The 17,812-nt window shown below is 41.6% G+C and overlaps 1 protein-coding gene across 3 annotated transcripts in view; it reads right to left on the reverse strand.

The window, feature by feature from the left end:
• The window catches only part of usta (uronyl 2-sulfotransferase a), a 105,870-nt gene that overhangs the window by 75,509 nt on the left and 12,549 nt on the right, over positions 1-17,812 (reverse strand). For 2 of the 3 annotated variants that reach the window (XM_041182742.1, XM_041182741.1), the window contains one exon: positions 7,309-7,352. In XM_041182742.1, coding sequence (XP_041038676.1) covers positions 7,309-7,352 — 44 coding nt within the window. Of the gene's footprint in view, positions 1-7,138; positions 7,289-7,308; positions 7,353-17,812 lie in introns of those variants that run through there. The other variant, XM_041182743.1, reaches the window with a different exon arrangement.

Here is a 17,812-nt window from a genome sequence, read left to right on the forward strand (position 1 = left end):
GGGTGCCATGTAAATTTCCCATTTCCAGGGTCCTCTGCCCTATCCCTCTAATGGTATGCCTCAAGGAACAGTTTAATCATGACTGTTAAGACACACAGTGCCAATAGCTTATACCAGCTATCCACAGGCATTTGATTACAGATCTATACTAGTAAGGGAAAATATAAGCAATGTGATGGAATGTTACACATATGGATTTTCAGGTAATATTTTGACAGTGTGCCAGGAAAGAAATATGTTATGCAATATTAAGACAAATACTAGGAAAGAATTCAGCCATATGAATTTTTAAAATATTTTGTTTTAGTAAACCTGAATACTGAGTGTGTTTTAGGAATCAACAAAAACCAACCTACAAGTTGATAAAAAGGGAAAAAATAAAATGAGAGTAAATTAGCCAGGAATGTAAAAACAGATTGCAAGTTAAAAAAGGAGTAAGTAGCTAAAATAAATGTTGGCCCCTTAAAGTCAGAGACAGGAGAAGTTATCATGAGGAACAAGGACATGGCAGGAATGTTGATCAAATATTTTGTGTCTGTTTTCACAGTAGAAAACAAATTACATACCAGAAAGAGATGGCTAATAAGAGTGAGGAAATTGAGGTAATTAATATCAGCAGAGGAAAAGTATTATAGAAACTTATGGAATTAAAAAACAACAAATTGCCAAAACCTGATGGCTTACATCCTACGGTTCTAAAAGAGCTAACTGCAGACGTGGTGGATGCACTGATTACAGTTTTCCAAAATTCCCTAGACCCTGGAATGGTCCCAGCGATTGGAAGTTTCCAAATGTAACACTGCTATTCAAGAAAGGAGGGAGAGAAAAACAGGGAAATATAGGCCATTAGCCTGAAATTGCTGGAATCTATTAAAGAAGTCGTTAACAATCCACTTAGAAAAGCATAGTATGATTAGAACAAGTCAATATGGTCTTATGAAAGGGAAATAGTGTTTGACAAATTTATTCGTGTTTTTCTGAGGATGTAACTACACAGTGGAGACTGGATAGCTCAGTTGGCTAGGTGGCTAGCTTGTGGTTCAGAAAACACCAACAGCACAGTTTTGATTCCTTTTCCGGCTGAGGCAGACTTGGATCTGCCTCCTTGCTCTAGCCTGTAGTAAGTGGAAGGCAATAGCAAACCACCACTGAAAAATAAAATCAGCCAAGAACACAGATCAGGATGAATCATCAATAGACAATGAGTTGACGACCTGAGTTCAGGATCTGCCTTCAGGCAAAGCACACATCAATTAGGTGGATAGATGAAGGAGAGCCAGTAGATATGGTTTATTTGGATTTCCAAACTGCATTTTCTAAGGTTCCATACAAAAATCTAATACACAAGATAAGGGTGCATGAAGAGAGGATTAGTTAAAGGACAGGAAGCAGAGAGTAAGGATTAATGGGCATTTTCAAATTGTCAGTCAGAGTAGTTGAGTGCTGCAATGATCGGTGCTGAGGCCTCAGCTATTTACAATTGATATTAATGACTCAGATGGAAGAGACCAAAAGGAATGTATCTATGCTTGCTGACGGCACAAAGCTAGGTGGGAAGGTATGCTGTGAAGAGGAGACAAAGAGGCTATAAAGAGATACGGATAGGTTAAGTGAATGGACAACAAGGTGGCAGAAGGAGATAATGTGGGGAACTGTGAGGTTATTCATTTTGGTGGTAAGAATAGAAAAGCAGAATATTTTTAAAAGGTGTTAAGACCAAGATAGACAGATTTTTAGTCCCTCGGGGAATCAAGGGATATGGAGAGCGGGTGGGAAAGTAGAATGAGGCAGGTTAGCCTTGATTGTATTTGACTGGCAAGGCAAGCTCGAGGGTCCTGACATTCTTATGTTGCCTTGGTGGTGGAAGGAGTGATTATTTAAGGTGATAGATGTGGTGCTGTTCAAGTGGGCTACTTTGTCTTGGATAGTGTTGAGCTTCAAGTACTGTTGGGGCTGTACTCAGACAAGTAGGGCGTATTCCATCACACTCCTGACTTGTACCTTGTAAGTGGTGCAAAGATTCAGAAACAGAAGGCAAGTCACTTGTCGCAGAACAACCAGCCTCTGACCTGTTCTTGTAGCCACAATATTTATGTGCCTTGTCCTATTAAGTTTTGGTCAATGATGACCTTCAGGGGGCTGAGGGTTGGGGGTTCAACAATGGTAATACCACCATTGGCACCTAACAGCTCAAACTTCAATGTTGTTCAGGCTTCGTGCATGCAGCTGCAGACTGCTTCATTACCTCAGGAATTAAATGGATCTGAGCACCATGCAATTGTCAGCCAACGTCAACACCTCTGACCTTATGATGGAGGGAAGGTAATTGATGAAGCTGCCGAATATAGTTGGGCCTTGGACACTGCCACAAAGAACCCGTGTAGCAATGTCATGAGGCTGAGGTGACTGATCTCCAACAACCACAGCCATCTTCCTTTGGGCTGGTCTGACTCCAACCAGGGAAACTCATTTCCTTAATCCCCATAGACTTCAATTTTATTAGGTCAAATGCTGTTTTGGTATCAAGGGCAGTCATGCTCACTTGCAGTGAATACAGTTCTGCTCCTGCTGATGGCCCATAGCATCTCATGGATGCTCATTTCTGTGCTGCAAGATGTTGTTCTGGATCAATTCCATTTGACACAGTGCTAGTGTCATACAACACAATGAAGGGTGCCCTCAATGCAAAGACAGAACTTCATCTTGACAAAGACCTCTACCAATTGTGTCCCGCTTTTTATACGGACATTGATAGCTGTGCATGGTATTAACACAAATGCATTCGTGACAGATAGATCGGCAAGGACGAGGTCAAATTGAGGTTTTCCCTTGGTCTCTCGCCACCTGCCGCAGGCCCAGTCTGCCAGCTATGTCGTTCGGTGCTGGGCCTATTTGGTTAATTGTGGTGCTGCTGTGCCACTCAGTGATGAACAATGAAGTCCCTGAGAGTACATACTGAACCCTTGTTACACCCAGTGCTTCTTCCAAGTGGTGTTCAACGTGAGGAGTATTGAGGGAGGGTGGTGGATGGCAATTTGGAGATTTCCTTGCCCGTGTTTGACCCGAGGGATGGGTAGGGATAGAAACCGTTGAGTGGGGATAAATTGGTGTGTTTCAGATTTGCAGTAAGAGGTAGTGGTTGGTGCCCCAGGGATCTGTGCTGGGGAACCTGCTTTCCGTTTATGTAAGTGATTTCTAATAACACAGGAGGAATAACATTTGCTGATCATACCAAATTAGAGGGCATGGCAATTTGTGAGGATGAACACAAAAGGAAGCAGGCAGGTTTAGTTGAATGGGCAGACAGGTGGGTATTGAAGATAATTCTTCTTCACAGAGAAGGGTGAAGCAGTATGTTTTGGGAAGTTTTCTAAACGGAAAGTCCCAGCTGAGAAAATGCATAGCGAAATTCATGGTCATAGATACATTGCTGATACTACAGTTAGGAAAAGCCATTACTTTGACAAATGGTCTCCTAGGCTCCACATATATAGATAATGTGAAAGCATCTTAGATTGCTCTGATAATGGACTGATAATTGGCTAAAGCACAGCGAGCTGCATTGCAATAAAGGAGGTGCCTAAGATATTGCTTGCCGTATAAATAAATTGGTTGAAAACAGAGACAGAAACTAAACACTTCAGTTTGAAGATGATACTAAACTGGGAGGGACTGCAAACAGCAGGCTGGGCAAATGCAGAAGGGTCTGGTTAAAATAGCGAGCTGGGCTGAGGAATGGTATTTAATGTGAATGAATGCAAAGTTTTGTAAAGGATAATATATCAATATCATCTAAATGGTATTGATCAATGTGACATGAAACAGGAGAATGATGTGGTACATTGGTGGATTGATTTCTGAAGCCATCAACACAATGGGCTGCAGCAGGAGAGATACCAAACAGGGTGTTGGGTTGGCAGTTAAAGGAAAAGAGCACAAATCTCAGGCGGTGGAAATTTGTACAGAGCACAGTCCAGCTTCAACAGGGAGCACTGGGTACTGTTTTGAGTAACTCAAAGGTGCAGAGAAGGAGAACTAACTTGGCAGCTGGGATTAGCCACCCCAAGTTCTAAGAAGCTGGGAATGCTTACCCTAAAGAGAAGGTTCAGGAGTAACCTAAAGGGTACAAGCAAGATTAATGTCAATGGGATAAATTCCCTTCGACCTTTTTCTGCTGCGCCACCTTTGTGGTGGAAAGCCAATGTACGCATGCAACGAGGGTTTCCACTGCTGTTATGGTATCACAGCGAGAGAAAGTTTGAGGAAATTCACCCCTAATATGTTATCATTGCAGATTTTGCAACAAGAGGGCACAGCTTCTAACTTAGAAGAGGGAAGGTGAAAAGGCAATTTAGATTAAAGTTCTTTAGGCTGATGGTGCTAAATGTTTGAAATCAATGCCATGGGGGTTGGGGGGGGGGTGGCATGGTGGCTTATTGTATGACACAGAGAGAGAGAGAGAGAGAGATGGATAAATATCTAGGAAAAAAATGTGATAGAAGGGTGCAAGAGATATCATGGAATACTTCCTAGACACTTAGATTGACAAATGGAGGAAGGCATTTCCAGGCTGGAATATTCCTAAGATCCTTCAATACCCTTGGCAAAACAATTACAGTTCTGCAGACTTGTATCTCACTTTCTATTTATACACCATTCACCATTTTGCTATACTTCCCTTTTCTAACTGTTTCTTCACTGCACTATCTGCATATTAAAAGTGACTCAGCAATAACATCAGCTGTGCCCCTTTCTAAGTCAATTCCAGTTATGCTCCACATTTTCTATTTGTGAGTGATACTTTGCAATTATTAGTATGAAAGTTCATTTGTAACATCTTTGCAGCCTATTGCTGGACTGACAGTTGGGTAGTACTCCTCAATTAGCAGTTGCCATCTTTGCCACAGCTTGGGAGCTGTGATGTCTGCTGGATGAGCAAGTAGAGCCCGACAGAGCAGGCGTTGAGCGATAGATTAAAAACAAAAGTTAGTTGCTTGGTTGGGGAAAGCACATTCAGGATTTGTACCCTGGGCTATACCATTGCCAGTTAAAGAAAGAAAAAAGAAAAAAAAAGAGTTGCATTTATATCACACTTATCACAACCCAAGAATATTGCAAAGTGCTTTACAGCCAATGAAGTACTTTTGATACAAAGTGACTGCTGCAATGTAGGGAAATACATCAACTAATTTTCACACAGTAAAGCCCCACAAACAGCAACGAAATAGATGACCAGATCTGTTTTAGTGATTGTTGAGTACTAGTGATAGTTGAGGGCTGAATATCGGCCAGGACACGAGGGAAAGCTCCCCAGCTCTTCTTCAAATAATGCCATGGGATCTTTTTTATCCACCTTAGGGAGCAGACAGAGTCTTGGTTTAATATCAAATCTGAAAGATTATATAGCCCTCCCTCAGTACTGCATTGGAGTCCCAGTCTGATAATGGATAATATGCTCAAATACCTGGAGTGGGATTTCTGTCTCAAGAGGCACAGGGCTACCGCTGAGACAAAGCTGACATTAGGGATATGGCAATTATGATAAAAAGCAAAATACTGGGATTGATGAAAATCTGAAAGCAAAATAGAAAATGCAAGAAACACTGGTGAGGTCAGGTAGCATGCATGGAATGAGTAAGTTAGGTAGAACATTACAGGTCTGACAAAAGGTGATTGACCTGAATTATTAGCCTCAAATATAACCAGTGAATGAGCCACTGGTGTAGTTTACAACAGGTTATTCAAAGAATAATAGATCTGATATCTTGGTCAATAGCCTGACTTGCCAGTTCAAACCAGCAGTGTCAATGTAATCATATTCCAGTATTAATCGATAGCAAGGCAATCCATCAGATGATACCACCTAGCAATAATAGTGGGGCCTGAGGTTTCTCCACATCTGGCATATTCAACAACAGCTGCTGAGAGGTCTCTTGCAGTATCACAGATACTGAGATGGGAATGTGACTGTGTATTGCAAAAATGTGACAGTGTTGCTTGATGGGGGCTGTCCTTGCCCTTTTAAATTGTAGCTCTCCTCTGAACAACATGGATATTTCGTGAATACATCATAGCCTAGCCACAAGGAGACTTGATTTTTTTAAAGTATAAAGGGTTTTGACAGGGTAAATAGGGAAAGACTTTGTTCTTTGGGAATCAGTGATGAGGAGCCATTGAAACAATAAGATCAAGAGAAATTTTGTTATGCAGAGTGTGCTGAAGCATGGAATGCTTAGGAACATAGGAATAGCCCAATCAGCCCCTCGAGCCTTTTCCACATTCTTAACTTCATTTCGGCAACCCTTACTAACCTGGCCTACCAAAGATCTATCAACCCGGGTTCTCAAATTTTCAATTAGCCTCAATAACTTTTTGTTTTGGAGAGTGGGTTGGGCTGGTGGGAACTGGGGGGATGGGAAGAGTGTTTCAGATTTCCACTATCCTTTGTGTGTAGATGTACTTTTTGACAGCATCTTTGAACAGCCTAGCTCTAATTCTAAGGCTTGATTTGGACTCCCTCACCACAAGAAATAATTTCTCTCAACTTACCCGATCAAATGCTATAATCATTTTAAACATCTCAGATCATCTCTCATCTTCTAAACCCAAGGGAGTACACAAGCATAGACAATGCAAATTGTCCTCATAATTTAAGCTTTATCACTATGGTATTATTCTGCTGAATCTGCACTGAACCCCTTGCAAGTCCAATATGTCCTTCCAAAGGTATGGTACCCAGAGCTGAACACTGCTCCAGATGAAGTATAACTGTAGCTTATATAACTGTAGCATTAACTTCTACTTTTTTGAATTCATTATCACTTTTCTTTGTCTCATTGATATTTGTGGGAGTTTGCTCTGTGTAAATCGTCTGCTGTATTTGGTAACCATGCAACATAATAAGGAAATCCAAAAGTATTTGATTGGCTGTCAAGTACCTTGTGATGACTTGAGGATGTGAAAGGTGCTATATTAATAAAAATTCTCTAATTCTGAATTACAGAGTACAGAGGGATTAATTTCCAAGTATTAATATTACACACTGATTAATTCTGAATATCTACTGGCCTACAGCAATTGAATTATGAAAGCAAAAACAAAAATCAATTGAAGATAATTAATTAACGGTGACCATTACCTGATGTTTACCCATCAGTTTCAGTAGTGACCTGGCTTGATTGAATATAATATTCCAGGCCGAAAAGATAGACAGGCATATTTAAATATACACAGGACATTCAAGGGGAAAATTTCCTGTTTGCCCCACATGTAGCAGCAGAATCTTCCTTCCCAATAATCCAAATTTACCTTAGCGGGTACATGTCGATACCCATCCAGAAAAGAAGAATTACCTGAAAGACAAAAAAAACCCAAAATTATAATAAATCTGGTGACTGAAACATAAACACACAAAAACCGTGAGCTGTGACAATGCTGCGGGAATTCTGAAAAGTCGTCAAACTTTACTAAGAATAGAGGTTTTTTGTAAAACAGAAGTGACCATAGCATCAAGCACAAATGATAAGAATTCAGGAATAGCCTCGAGGAGCCGAATGGTTTACATCTGTTCCTAGTGATAACCAAGAAATACCAGCACCTTAACTCTTCCAATCTAATGCCGAACTCTATTTCAAATATCTTGGTTTCCAATACCCCTTGTAATCTGTATGCATTTCTCCAAAAGGCCACTGATTCAAGTCAAATGGATATGAAATTCCTTTTTTATTATATTGTATTTCAGGATTTTTACAGCTTTTTTTGGGATCAAATTTCCAAGTTTGGTTGTCTTTTTGTTGAAAACTGAAACCTCATGGTCTTGCCTATAACAGCTGAAAGTAGTTAGTGGGAATACAATGGGACATGAACTTGTCATTATTTAAGAGGAAATTATACCCAACATCACATAAACTGGAAGGTTTTTAAAGTCCCTCCTCTACTAGGAATTAATATTGCTCCATAAGAGCTCACTTCACCCTCTGAAACTTTATGAATCCTCAAACTGATGCTTCTCTTCGCCACCTTCTAGCATTTTGAATCTTAACACGATTCAATATTTGAAGACAAAAATAATTTATTCTAAATACATACCATTCCAGAACCAGTCATTCCAGAATTAATTATTTTTGGTTTCAAATGCTGAACCACAGTATAATTTACACTTCAGTCTTGCATGCTTCCACTTTTCTGTCACTTTACAGAGACAAGATGAAGGAATTGATAATATCCCATCAGATAAAGAGGGGGGAAAAATAACAAAACAATAGTAACCTATGATGGCAAAATCCCTAAACTTTGAAGTATTATCCACACCATGTTAACAAGAATTAGGAGGCTGAGACTTTTACATGACAATATTCTTAAACTAGTGATATTTACTACCTGTACCAATAGATACACTGGTTAACATGATGTATTCTTCAAACAAACACACCAGCCATACATTGAGATTTTAGAATGAGATAGGGAGAGATTGTTAAATTGATCACAGGGATAAAATGATAACAAGAGTAGAACTCAAAAATTAAAGCTAAAAGCCCTGTACATTACCTTGCAAATTTTAGGAATATACAATAAATGGAAATCATAATTCAATTAGCATCTAATAACTAGCACCATCAAAATATAGCTCTATTTAAATAAAACTTATATTTATATAGCACCTTTTACAATCTTAGGATGCCCTAAACGCTTTACCGCCAATTCAATAGTTTTTTGAAGTGCAGTCACTGTTGTGCACAGCAAAGACCCACAAAAAGCAATGCAATAATGATCAGCTAATCTGTTTTCAGTGTTGACCGAGGGATAAATGTTGTCCAAGGCACAGGGGAGAACTTGCCTACTCTTCACCAAAGTAGTGTCATAGGATCTTTCACAACTGCACTTGTGCCCACAACTTTATGACTCAGAGGTCAGATTTTAGTGCCATACTGATCAACAAGGCAGAAAGGGCAAGATAAGAAACCAGAATGTACTACAAATCAAAGTTCACACCTAAAATCTTACATGGGGCTCTATCTCCTTTGCATCGATTTGTGTCTTCTCCTGGACCAAAGATACTTGAGGCTCAGAATCCATTTTGGTTAAATGTATTCACAGCAAAAGGCAGAAAAAACATACCAGAAATAGTGGAGAAATCAAGAGTCTAATGAGAGTAAGGATCAATTAATATCAATAAAGAAAAAAAGAGTACTGAAAAATTAATAGGACTAAAAGCGACAAATCCCCATGATCTACATCCAAGGGTTTTAAAAGTGGCAACTACAGAGATAACGGGTGTATTTGCTTTCCAGAACAGTCCCCTGGATTAGAAGGTAGCAAATGTAATCCTGCTATTTAAGAAAGGAGGGAGAAAGTAAACAGGGAACTATAGTTGAGTTGGTTTGACATCAGTAATAGGAAAAATGTGAGAATCTATCATGAAGGATGTGGTAAAACAGCACTTAGAAAATCATAATATGATTCAGTAGAGTCAAAACAATTAATATGAAAAGGAAATTGTGTTTAATCTATTAGAGTTTTTAAAAAGTGAGTAATTAGCAGGGTAAATAAGGGAGGCCAAAAGGCATTTGAAAAGTTGCAACTCAAGAGGTTGTTACACAGAATTGGGACTCATCGGGTTGGGGTTGGTATATTAGCATGCAGTGAGGAATAAACGGGTTATTTTCCGGTTGGCAGGTTGTAATTAGTGGGGCACTGCAAGGATCAATGCTTGGATTTCAGCTATTAATAATCTATATCAATGAATTAGGTGAGGGGACAGAGTATAACGTATCCAGGTTTGCTTGATAATGCAAAGATGGGTGGGAAAGTAAGCTGTGAGGAAACAAGGAGGCAGCAAAGAGCTACAGATAAGTGTGAGTGAGCAGACAAGAAGGTGGCAGGTGAAGTATAATGTGTGAAATGTGAAAATTGGTAGGGACAACAGAAAAGCAGAATACTTTTAAAAGGTAAGCAACTAGTAAATGTTGATATTCAAAGGGCTTTGGGAGCCCCTGTGCAAAAATCACAATAAGTTAACATGCAGGTACAACAAGCAATTAGGAAAGCAAATGTTACAGTGGCCTTTATTGGAAGTAGGTTGGAGTAAGGGAGTCTTGCTGAAATTATGCAGTGCTTCGGCGAGCAGTGTGCAGTTTTGGTCTCCATGAGACCATAAGACGTAGGAGCAGAAGTAGGCCATTCGGCCCATTGAGTCTGCTTCCCCATTCAATGAGATCATGGCTGATCTGATAATCCTTAACTCCACTTTCCTGCATTTTTCCCATAACCCTTGATTCTCTTACAGATTAAAAATCTATCTCAGCCTTAAATATGCTTAACAATCCAGTCTCTACAGCCCTCTGTGGTAAAGAATTCCACAGATTTACTATCCTCAGAAAGAATTCCACCTCATCTCTATCTTAAATGGGCAACCCCTTACTCTGAGATTATGCGTTCTGGTCCTAGGCTCTCCCACAAGGGGAAAGAACCTCTCAGCATCTACCCTGTCAAGTCCCTCAAGAATGTTATAAGTTTCAATAAGGTCGCCTGTCATTCTTCTAAACTCCAATGAGTACAGGCCCAACCTATTCAACCTCTACTCACAAGAAAATCCCTCCATATCCAGGATCAACCGAGTGAATCTTCTCTGGACTGTCTCCAATGCCAGTATATCTCTCCTTAGATAAGGGGATCAAAACTAGTGCCTTGTATAGTTTTAGCAAGACTTCCCTATTTTTATACTCCATTGCCTTTGAAATAAAGGCCAACATTCCATTTGCCTTCCCCATTACCTGCTGAACTTGTATGCTAGCTTTTTGGGATTCATGCATGAGGACCCCCAAACCCCTCTATGCTGCAGCTTTCTGCAGTCTTTCTCCATTTAAATAATATTCAGCTCCTCTATTCTTCCTGCCAAATTGCATAACCTCACATTTTCCCACATTATATTCCATCTGCCAAATTTTTGCCCACTCACTTAACCTGTCTATATCCCTCTGTAGGCTCTTTGTGCCATCCTCACCACTCGCCTTCCCACCTATTTTTGTGTCATCCGCAAACTTGGCAATAGTACACTCACTTCCCTCTCCCAAGTCATTAATATATATTGTAAATAATTCTGGCCCCAGCACTGATCCCTATGGTACTCCACTAGTTACAGGTTGCCATCTGAATATGCCCCCCTTATCCCAGTTCTGTCTCCTATTAGTTAGTCAATCATCTATCCATGCTAATATACTACCCCCAACACTATGGGCTCTTATTGTGCCTTATGCACAATACCTTATCAAATGCCTTTTGGAAATCCAAATATAATACATCTACTGGTTCCCCTTTATCTATCTTGCTTGTTTCCTCCTCAAAGAATTCTAATAAATTTGTCAGACATGATTTCTCATTCATAAAGCCATGCTGATTTTGCTTGACTAGATTATGTATTTCTAAATGCTCCGTTATGCCATTCTTTATAATAGTCTCTAAATGACAGATATTAAGCTAACTGGCCTAAAGTTATCTGTTTTTTGTCTCCTTCCCTTTTTCAATAAGGGTGTTACATTGGTAGTTTTCCAATCCTCTGGAACTTTTCCAGAATCTAAGGATTCTTGGAAGATTACTACCAGTGCATCCACTATCCTTACCCAAGGGAAGATAATTGTCAAATTTTGTTAGATAATACACCTGTGAAGCACTTTGGGGCATTTTACTATGTTAAAGACTACATGAATGCAATCTGTTGTTATACTTGCCTTAGGAGGTAGAACAAAGGTTCGCTAGATTGATTCCTGGGATGAGAGGGCTGTCCTACGAGGAGAAATCGAGCAGAATGGGCCTATATTCTCTACCACTTAGAAGAATGAGGGGGAGATTTCATTGAAACTTATAAAATTCTTGAGAAGGTTGACAGGGTAGATGCTGAAAGGCTGTTGGCCTTGGCTGAAGATCCTAGACTCAGGGCCGGAGTCAGCCATTCAGGATTGAGTGCAGGAGAAATTCCTTCACTCTGTGGATTGTGAATCTCTGGGATTCTCTACTGTGGATGGCTATGGATGCTCAGTTGTTGATTATATTTAAGGCTGAGATAAACAGATTTTTTTTTGGCTCTAAGGGAATCAAGGATAGTGGGTTTAAGATAGGAAAGAGGAGTTGAGGTAGCAGATCAGCCGTGATCTCACTGAATGGTGCAGCAGGCTTGAGGGGCCATACTGCCTACTCCTGCTACCATATGCCTGTCTAGGTTTGTGATTTGATTTTATTTAACAGTTCTTTTAAATTTTCTCTGCTCAGTGACAGAAAAGGGATATGACTTATGTTGCATGGAGTTTGGAAATTACCAGACCCATGGAGACAAACGAGTAAATGTAAACAGCATCCTGTAGGGGCACTCTTGCTGTGGACTAGTTGCTAATTGAATACAGCTATCTTGGTTTAGAAACAGAATCACTTTGGAGCAGAAAGTGATATTTTATGATCAAGTCACCCCGAGCATGCTCTGGCATTCAATACGATCATGGCTGATCTTCTGTCTTAACTCCACTTTCCTGCCCACTCCGTATATCCCTTGAATCCCGGTGAGACCAAAAATCAATCTCAGCCTTGAACATACCCAAAGATAGAGCATCTACAGCCCTCTGGGGTAGAGAATTCCAAAGATTCACAACCCTCTGAGTGAAGGCATTTCTCCTGATCTCTGTCCCAAATTATCAACCTATAATCCTGAGACTGTGCCCCATGTTCTAGATTCCTCAGCCAGAGGAAGGTCAAGCCCTTTCAGAATCTTGCATGCTTCAATATCATCTCTCATTCTTCTAAACTCCAGACTCTATTGGCCCAATTTATTCAGCCTCTCATCATGGGCCAACTCTCTTAACCCACAAACCAACGTAACAAAACTTTGCTGTTATGTCTCCAATGCAAGTATATCCTTCCTTAAATACAGAGAGCAAAGCTGCAGAGTGCTCCAGGTGTGGTTTCACCAAAACCCTACTTAATTGTAGCAAGACTTGCTTATTCTTGTACTCATAGAAGCTAGGAGGAGTAGGCCATTCAGCCCTTCGAGCCTGCTCCGCCATTCAACATGATCACGGCTGATCCTCAATGCCATATTCCTGCTTTCTCTCCATACCCCTTGATGCCCCTAATATCCAAAAATTTATCAATTCCTTTCTTGAATATACTCAGTGGCCCGGCCTCCGCAGCTTTCTGTGTAGAAAATTCCACAGGTTGACCAGCCTCTGAGTGAAGACATTTTTCCTCATCTCGGTCCTAAATGGCCGGCCCCGTATCCTGAGACTGTGGCCCCGGTTCTAGACTCCTCAACCAGGGGAAACATCTTCCCTTCATCCAGTCTGTCTAGTCCTGTTTGAATTTTATACGTTTCAATCAGATCCCCTTTTATTCTTCTAAACTCTAGGGAATACAGGCCCAGTCGAACCAATCTCTCCTCATACGACGGTCCTGCCATCTCCAGTATCAGCCTAGTGAACCTTCAGTGCACTCCCTCCATGACAAGTATATCCTTTCTTAGGTAGGGAGACAAAAACTGTACATAATACCCCAGGTCTGGTCTCACCATGGCCCTGTATAACTGCAGTTATTCTATGAGTACAAGACATCCCTACTTCTGGACTCAAACCCCCCTGCAATGAAGGCCAACATACCTTTTGCTTTCCAAATTGCTTGTTGCACCTGCCTATTTACTTTCATTGACTGGTGTACAAGGACACACAGATCCCTTTGTACATCCACATTTCCCAATATATTACCATTTAAAGAATACTCTGTCTTTCTGTTTTTCACACTGAAGCATATATCTTCACATTTAATCACATTATACTGCACCTGCCATGTGCTTGCCCACATACACAACTTGTCTAAATCGCCCTGAAGCCTCCTTGCATCCTCCTCACAACCCCGCCCAGTTTTGTGTCATCAGCAAACTTGGAAATTTTGCATTTGGTTCCCTCATCCAAGTCATTGATATATATCGTGAATAGCTGGGACCCAAGCACTGATCCCTGCAATACATCACTAGTCACCGCCTACCACTCGGAAAAAGACTCATTTATCCTCACTCTCTTGTTTCCAGTCTGTCAACCAATTCTCAATCCATGCCAGTATATAACCCTAATCTCATGTGCTTTATGTTTGCCCACTAGCCTCTTATGTGGGACCTTATCAAAAGCCTTCTTGAAACCCAAATACACTGCATCCAATGGTTCTCCCTTATCTATTCTACTAGCTACATCTTCAAAAAACTCCAATAGATTAGTTAAGCATGATTTCCCTTTCATAAATCCATGCTGACCTTGTCTAATCCCATTAATGCTTTCTAAGTGTTCCGTTACCATGTCTTTTATGAAAGGCATACGTTCCTTAAGTATTAGACATTGCCGATCCACTGTCAACCCTTTTACCAAGATTCCCCAATCCATCATTGCCAACTCCTGCTTCATACCCTTGTAGTTCCCTTTATTTAGACTCAGGACCCTAGTTTCGGATTCAACTTCTTCACTCCCCATCCTAATGAACAATTCTATCATTTTATGGTCGCTCTTCCCCAAGATTGTTGATTAATCTTTTCTCATTGCATAATCCTAGTCTAGGTTAGCCTGTTCTCTAGTTGGTTCCTCAACATATTGTCTAAAAAACCATCATGTACACACTCCAGCAAATCCTCCGCCATAGTATTAACGCCAGCTTGGTTTGTCCAATCTTTTTATAGATTAAAGTCACCCATGATTTGAGTTGTACACTTGCTGCATGCGTCTCTAATTTCCTACCTAATGCCTTCCCTTACATCTCCATTACTGTTTGGGGGCCTATTGACGACACCATCAATGTTTTCTGCCCCTTGGTGTTCCTTATCTCCACCCAAACAGATTCCACATCATGATTTTCTGAGCCAATATCCTTCCTGACCATAGCATTGATTTATTCCTTTACTAACAATCTACCCCACCTCCTTTCCCTATTTGTCTCTATTTAACTCCCTACATTCAGCTTGTAGGGCCTCATCCCTTTTTTTTTACCTATGTCGTCGGTACCAAAATGTACCGCAACCTCTGGCTGTTCACCCTTCCCTTTCAGGATGCTCTGCAGCCTCTCCGAGACATCCTTGACCTTGGCACTAGGGAGACAACATACCATCCTGGAATCGTTTTTGCAGCCAGAAACGCCCATCTGTTCCCATTACTATTGAATCTCCTATCACTATAGCCCTGCCACTCTTCTTCCTTTCCTCTTGTGCAGCAGAGCCACCCATGGTGCCATGGGCTTGGCTCCTGCTGCTTTCCCTTGAGAAGTTGTCTCCCCAACAGTATCCAAAATGGTATATCTGTTAGGGAGGGGGACAGCCACAGGGGACTCCTGCAATACCTGCCTTCCTCTACTCTGCCTGGCGGTCAGCCACCCCTTTCTGCCTGTTTAGTTTTTACCTGCGGTGTGACTACATGCTGTCCACGATAATCTCAGCAGGGTGGATGCTCCACAATGAATCCACCCGCAGCTCCAAAATGCCAGTAGCTGCAGCTGGACACATTTCCTGCACACATGGTCGCCAGGGACACTGGAAGTGTCCATGACTTCCCACATAGTGCAGGAGGAGCATATCAAGGGTACGAGCTCTGCTGCCATGACTTCCCTTTAGATTAAGCTCGCTAGTTACTCCTTTTATAGGATGCTAATAATGCTGGAGGCCTTATTCCACTCCAAACACTCCCACTACAGTCCAAGATCCTCAACTTTTTGTGTTTAAGCTAATGGACTGCAGCAGTTTAATTAGGAGAAAAATTAGAAGTACTCACCTGACCCTACTTACCAATCAACTGCCTCCCCTGCATTGCATCCCTTTTTGAATCATGACATCCTCGCGCTGCTTTCAGCCCCCAGTCTCCCCGGGACTCTCGCTCTGTTCTCGTGCCGCTTTCAACCCGAAGTCCAGCTCCCGCTCTTTTTAAATCTCCGCTCTGACTCTCAGCTCCGGCTCTTTGTAAATCTTCGCTCTCTCAGCTCCCGCTCTTTTTAAATCTCTGCTCTGACTCTCAGCTCCCACTCCTTTTAAATCTTACTAAGGCCACCGCTCCTCTTGCACTGCCTCCTGGTCTAGCTCTGGGGACCACCAGAAGTATTATCTGCTCCCTCTTGTGCGCTTTTATTTGCTCCACCACTCTTGCACTGTTTTATCTGCTCCCTCCTCTCGTGCTGTTTTATCTACTCTGCTGCTCTTGCACTGTTTTATCTGTTCCCTCCTCTCATGCTGCTTTATCTGTGCCTTTCTCTCACGCTGTTGTGTCCTCCAATCCCTTTGCAATAAGGTCAACATGCCTTTTGCCTTCCCAGCTGCTTGCTGCACCTACAAGCTAACATTTAATGTTTCTTGTGCAAGTACAACCAAGACTCTCTTGAATATCAATATTTAAAAGTTTTACTCCCTTTAAAAAATATTGATTCTATGCTTATTACCAGAATGGATAACCTCAGACTACCCTCCATCTTTTTTATTATTCATTCATGGGATGTGGGCTTCACTGGCTAGGCCAGCATTTATTGCCCATCCCTAGTTGCCCTTGGGAAGGTGGTGGTGAGCTGCCTTCTTGAGCTGCTGCCGTCCATGTGGTGTAGGTATATCCACGGTGCTATTAGGAAGACAGCTCCAGGATTTCGACCCAGCGTCAGTGAAGGAGCGGCGATATATTTCCAAGTCAGGATGGTGAGTGACTTGGAGGGGAACTTCTAGGTGGTGGTGTTCCCATCTATCTGCCCTTGTCCTTCTAGATGGTAGTGGTTGTGGGTTTGGAAGGTGCTGTCGAAGAAGCCTTGGTGAATTCCTGCAGTTCATTTTGTAGATGGTACACACTGATGCAACTGTGTGTCAGTGGTGGAGGGAGGGGTAGTTTGTGGGTGTGGTGCCAATCAAGCGGGCTGCTTTGTCCTGGACAGTGTCAAGCTTCTCGAGTACTGTAGGAGCTACACTCATCCAGCAAGTGGGGAATATTCCATCACACTCTTGACTTGTGCCTTGTATACAGTGGACAGGCTTTGGGGAGTCAGGAGGTGGATTACTCATCACATGGTTCTAGCCTCTGTCCTGCTCTTGTAGCTACAGTGTTTATATGGCTAGTCCAGTTCAATTTCTGGTCAATGGTAACCCCCAGGATGTTGACAGAAGGGGATTCAGTGATGATAATGCCATTGAACATCAAGGGCCGATGGTTGGATTCTCTCTTGTTGGAGATGGTCATTGCCTGACACTTGTGTGGCACGAATGTTACTTGCCACTTGTCAGCCCAAGCCTGGATATTGTCCAAGTCTTGCTGCATATGGACATGGACTGCTTCAGTATCTGAGGAGTATCTACCACCTTGTTGCCCACAGATCTAACCTGCCTCCCTCTTTTCGCAGCCTCTTTCCTCACAGCTTACATTAAGACCCGGTTTTGTATCATCAGTAAACTCTCAGCTGCTTTGTCCAAGTCATTAATATAGACTGTAAACAGCTGAGGCCCCAGCACTAATCCTTGCAGCATGCCAATTACAGTCTGCTAAATTGAAAATGTCCTGTTTATCCTTATTCTCTGTTTCTGCTAACCAATCGTCTATCCATGCTAATATATTACTTCCTTCTCCATGAGCCTGCTTTATAAGGAACACTACAACAGTGCAGGGAATATGCCGTGGCAAATTGTCCTTCAGGCTCAATAATTTATTGATCTTGGAAATGTTAAGCTTGTTTTCACGGCTGCTGTTGGCAGCCTTCAAACCTAGTTCAAAAACATATTTACATGGAAAGTCTCCTCAAGCTGGGCATGTCAAATATTCAATGGTTGAATTTAACT

This window comes from Carcharodon carcharias, chromosome 2 (assembly GCF_017639515.1).
Source record: "Carcharodon carcharias isolate sCarCar2 chromosome 2, sCarCar2.pri, whole genome shotgun sequence".
NCBI lineage: Eukaryota > Metazoa > Chordata > Chondrichthyes > Lamniformes > Lamnidae > Carcharodon > Carcharodon carcharias.